Source organism: Salminus brasiliensis, chromosome 22 (genome assembly GCF_030463535.1).
Source record: "Salminus brasiliensis chromosome 22, fSalBra1.hap2, whole genome shotgun sequence".
NCBI classification, from domain to species: domain Eukaryota; kingdom Metazoa; phylum Chordata; class Actinopteri; order Characiformes; family Bryconidae; genus Salminus; species Salminus brasiliensis.
The window spans coordinates 1929809-1934590 of record NC_132899.1 but is presented as its reverse complement, the minus strand read 5'-3'; the positions used below and the strand labels follow the sequence as shown (position 1 = coordinate 1934590).

The 4782-nt window shown below is 41.6% G+C and overlaps 1 protein-coding gene across 1 annotated transcript in view; it reads left to right on the top strand.

Annotated features, from left to right (window-relative positions):
• fads6 (fatty acid desaturase 6) overlaps positions 1-4782 on the top strand; it is a 12186-nt gene that overhangs the window by 2190 nt on the left and 5214 nt on the right. The window contains 2 exon segments of the mRNA XM_072667904.1: positions 97-277; positions 1818-2002. Of these exon segments, the coding sequence (XP_072524005.1) occupies positions 97-277; positions 1818-2002 (366 nt within the window).

Sequence of the window (4782 nt, the reverse complement as noted above, 5' to 3'; positions counted from 1 at the left end):
TCCTTTAACTGAATCTGTATTAAATACAAACTGAACTGTCTATTGAATACAACCCTCTAAATATGTGTGTGTGTGTGTGTTTGTGTGCGTTTTCAGGTGTGTGGGTCATTCACGGCGAGGGCGGGTGTGAAGGCTCATGTGAAGATGCACCATGCTCACACGAATGTCATCGGTCTGGGAGACTCCAGCACCTGGAAAGTCCCCTTTCTGCCCCGCAGCGTGTACCTGTTCATCGCCCCCCTGGCCGTACCCATCATCACACCCATTGTTGCCATGGGTGAGTGTGTGTGTGTGAGTGTGTGTGAGTTGTAGAGATGTTCAGGTTTGAGTCTAACAAGTGTCCGGTCTTGTTGGCCATGCGATTGATTTTGCCCTGGGAAAGACCTTGGATGTTCCGGGAGCATCAGGACGCTGTCACACCAGCCGGGCTTTAGAAGTTCTAATAACATTAATATCCAATATGAAGCTCTAATAACGTTAATATCCAGTATGAAGCTCTAATAACATTAATATCCAGTATGAAGCTCTAATAACATTAATATCCAGTATGAAGCTCTAATAGCATTAATATCCAGTATGAAGTTCTAATAACATTAATATCCAGTATGAAGTTCTAATGACATTAATATCCAGTATGAAGCTCTAATAACATTAATATCCAGTATGAAGCTCTAATAACATTAATATCCAGTATGAAGCTCTAATATCATTAATATCCAGTATGAAGTTCTAATGACATTAATATCCAGTATGAAGCTCTAATAACATTAATATCCAGTATGAAGCTCTAATAACATTAATATCCAGTATGAAGTTCTAATGACATTAATATCCAGTATGAAGCTCTAATGACATTAATATCCAGTATGAAGTTCTAATGACATTAATATCCAGTATGAAGTTCTAATGACATTAATATCCAGTATGAAGCTCTAATAACATTAATATCCAGTATGAAGCTCTAATGACATTAATATCCAGTATGAAGTTCTAATGACATTAATATCCAGTATGAAGCTCTAATGACATTAATATCCAGTATGAAGCTCTAATAACATTAATATCCAGTATGAAGCTCTAATAACATTAATATCCAGTATGAAACTCTAATATCATTATCTTATGTGGCCTCATGGTCCAGTAGACTTGCTCTGATGGTCAGTAAGACAGGACACGTGTTGGAAACCCGGTGGTAATAGTGGCACTGGCAGCATCGGCGCTACGTCACACAAAATGTGTGTATTTATATCTTATAGTGATAAAGTAGCACTGCTTTACTATGAGACCTCAGTAACCACCAATGAAAATCTCCATGCTAATGAGCTCATGCATATTAATGATCAACACTCAGTGCCTGTTTTTTACTGTCAAAATGGTCTGAAATGACTGGATTAGGATCTTTTTAAGGTTAAGGTCTTCTTCTCTTCTCCTCTTTAAAGTTGCTAATGTTGGAGATAAGAGGTTTTACGTGACAGTGATGATGCACAGTACTGTACTGAAGGTTTAGTAAATTGGTAAACACTCTGTTACTGCTGAAAGATGGGGTTTAGAGTAATGGGATTAGGGGCCTAAAACCTCTGTACAGTATATACAGTATATATACACTGTATGTACTGTAGTGTTTTAGCTCAGGCACAGCCAATCAGAACAAAGCTCATTTACATATACACAGCAGATGTTTGCAAAACATTTACAGTGATAATTGTAATAACTTACTTAGATCAGACGGTGTGGAGTCTAGTCCACTTAATCTAACAAGCTTTTGTGTGTGTGTGTGTGTGTGTGTGTGTGTGTGTGTGTGTGTGTGTGTGATGTAGGCCAGCTAAAGGGGCAGCCTCTGTGGGCCATCGTGCGTACAGTGGTGTGTGTGTGTATAGGTGTGTATTCCCAGTACGCGTTGCTGCGGTGTGTATCTGGGCTGGAGTGCAGTTCAGCTCTGCTGGTGATGCTGCTGAGCAGAGCCATGTTCTCCCTACCGTACATCCATGTCAACATCTTCCAGGTAAGACACACACACACACACACACACACACACACACACACAACAAACACAAGCATCAAAGCTTGAGTGAGCTTGAAAAAACCTGACCACAGTAATAACCAATCAAAATCAATATGTTGATGAGATCATGCATATTAATGGCCAACACTTAGCAGCTTGTTTGGGGTCCAAACTGGGCAAAAGTCTCTTATATATATAATATATAATATATACCCTAATACCCTTATATAATATTCCCCCTAATGAGAGACTGTAGCTCCGCCTCCTCAGTGTATATCACAAAACCTACATTTAGAGCCTTATTAATATTCACCCTAATGAGAGACTGTAGCTCCGCCTCCTCAGTGTATATCACAATACCTACATTTAGAGCGTTATTAATATCCACCCTAATGAGAGACTGTAGCTCCGCCTCCTCAGTGTATATCACAATACCTACATTTAGAGCGTTATTAATATTCACCCTAATGAGAGACTGTAGCTCCGCCTCCTCAGTGTATATCACAATACCTACATTTAGAGCGTTATTAATATTCACCCTAATGAGAGACTGTAGCTCCGCCTCCTCAGTGTATATCACAATACCTACATTTAGAGCGTTATTAATATTCACCCTAATGAGAGACTGTAGCTCCGCCTCCTCAGTGTATATCACAATACCTACATTTAGAGCGTCATTAATATTCACCCTAATGAGAGACTGTAGCTCCGCCTCCTCAGTGTATATCACAATACCTACATTTAGAGCGTTATTAATATTCACTCTAATGAGAGACTGTAGCTCCTCCTCCTCAGTGTATATCACAATACCTACATTTAGAGCGTTATTAATATTCACTCTAATGAGAGACTGTAGCTCCTCCTCCTCAGTGTATATCACAATACCTACATTTAGAGCGTTATTAATATTCACCCTAATGAGAGACTGTAGCTCCGCCTCCTCAGTGTATATCACAATACCTACATTTAGAGCGTTATTAATATTCACCCTAATGAGAGACTGTAGCTCCGCCTCCTCAGTGTATATCACAATACCTACATTTAGAGACTGTAGCTGGGTGTATGTTGGTCCAGTCTGACAGCAGTGGCTATGAAAGGTCTCAGGTGTAGAGGGATCGTGGTTTAGGGTAATTCTTGCGATCCTAGTCGGAGTCTATCTCTCTCTCTCGTTTTCTCTCTCTCTCTTCTCTCAGTGGTCAGGGTTAGAAGGTTGACCTTGGCTGCGGTTCACAGAGTTCAGCTGGAAAAGAACAATCCATGCATGATTTTTCCCAGCCTGAGACTTATTGTATTTAGCGCTGATCCTGCGCGGTATTTGTGTCAGTTTGTGCTGATAGTGGGTTTGTGTGTTTGTGTGTGTGTGTGTGTGTGTGTGTGTGTGTGTGTGTGTGTATGTGTGTGTATTTGTGTCGGTGTGGAGACTCTTTTGAAGCTGTGTGGAATGTAGGAAGACTCAGCCCTTCCCTTTCTGTATTTTTGTGTTTGTTTATGTTTTCTGTGTGTGTGTGTGTGTGTGTGTGTGTGTGTGTGTGTGTGTGTGTGTGAGCGTATGTGCACCTCTATGAAAAGGCTAGCTGTTCTTTGTGCTGTGTGCGTCTATGTGTGTGTGTGTGTGTGTGTGTGTGTGTGTGTGTGTGTGTGTAAGTGTGTGTGTCTCAGACCCTGTCCGGGCCCCCAGGGGAGTCTCAGTGTGTTCCGGCTTGCTGAGCAGATTACAGGACGTCTCCTGCCGACCCGTCCTCTCAGAGCCATACACTTACCCCCCTCTCAGCCTGCAGCTCTGTAACAAGACCGTCCCAAATATTCCCAAATAAATTAATTTAAATAAATTAAAAATATAATTAATTAACTAACATATAATTTGAGTGTGCGATCATCTCTAAACAATGCCAAACTGGATAGTCAGGAGTGTTAGGGATGTTTTGGGCCGGTTTCTGTGAGGTACCAACCCATTTTATTAATGGAAGAACCGTCTGTGGGTGACCCTGCTCGTGCCTTTCAGAAGGCCCTCAAGTCACCTGATTGGTCATTAGTACAAAGGGCACTCACACAGACCAAGGACTCTTATTGGTGTAGGGCAGCACAGTCACCCAGACCGAGAATCGAACCCTGGCCTCCCACATGCTGTGGTAATTCACAGGCAGGTAGTGGTGTTAACTATTGCACCACACCAACTAATGACATGCTTCACTGTTAGGATGGTGTTTGCTGAGGACTGAACACTGTTAGTCTTCCCACAAAACCTTATCCCTGGTCCTAGCCGGGTCACTGCGCTCCGAACTTGCTCACCCTTCCATACAGACCCACTGTATTTGCCGTAGTGGTGTCAGTCTATTAAAAAAAGTTTCATTGGGTTAATCAGAGCAATATTCCGTGATTAATTCTGAATGATTACTAGGTACAATGCTAGCTGCTCATCACTGGGTCAGGAGAACTAATGAATGTGTGCCTAATAAACTGTCTAGAGGAATCCGGGCGAAGCTCCAACTCAGAAGCTTTAATAGAGAAAAGCTTCACCAACCTTTTAAGAGATAAACAGATGATCAGTGGTTGGGCTGGATTAGGCTACGAGCTAAGGGAGGAGCGAGTTGATAAATAAACTGAGATAATAAATCATTAGACACAATAAATCACAGATTTTAGGACGTACATGAACTATATATTAATAAAGCATCATTTTTCTCCTCTATCTGACGGGAATGAGCTTCCATGGCGAGCTCATGTTCAGGGTCAGAAGTTCGCTTCTGTAGTTTTGCCCTGGAGCCACGAGGCTAATCAAG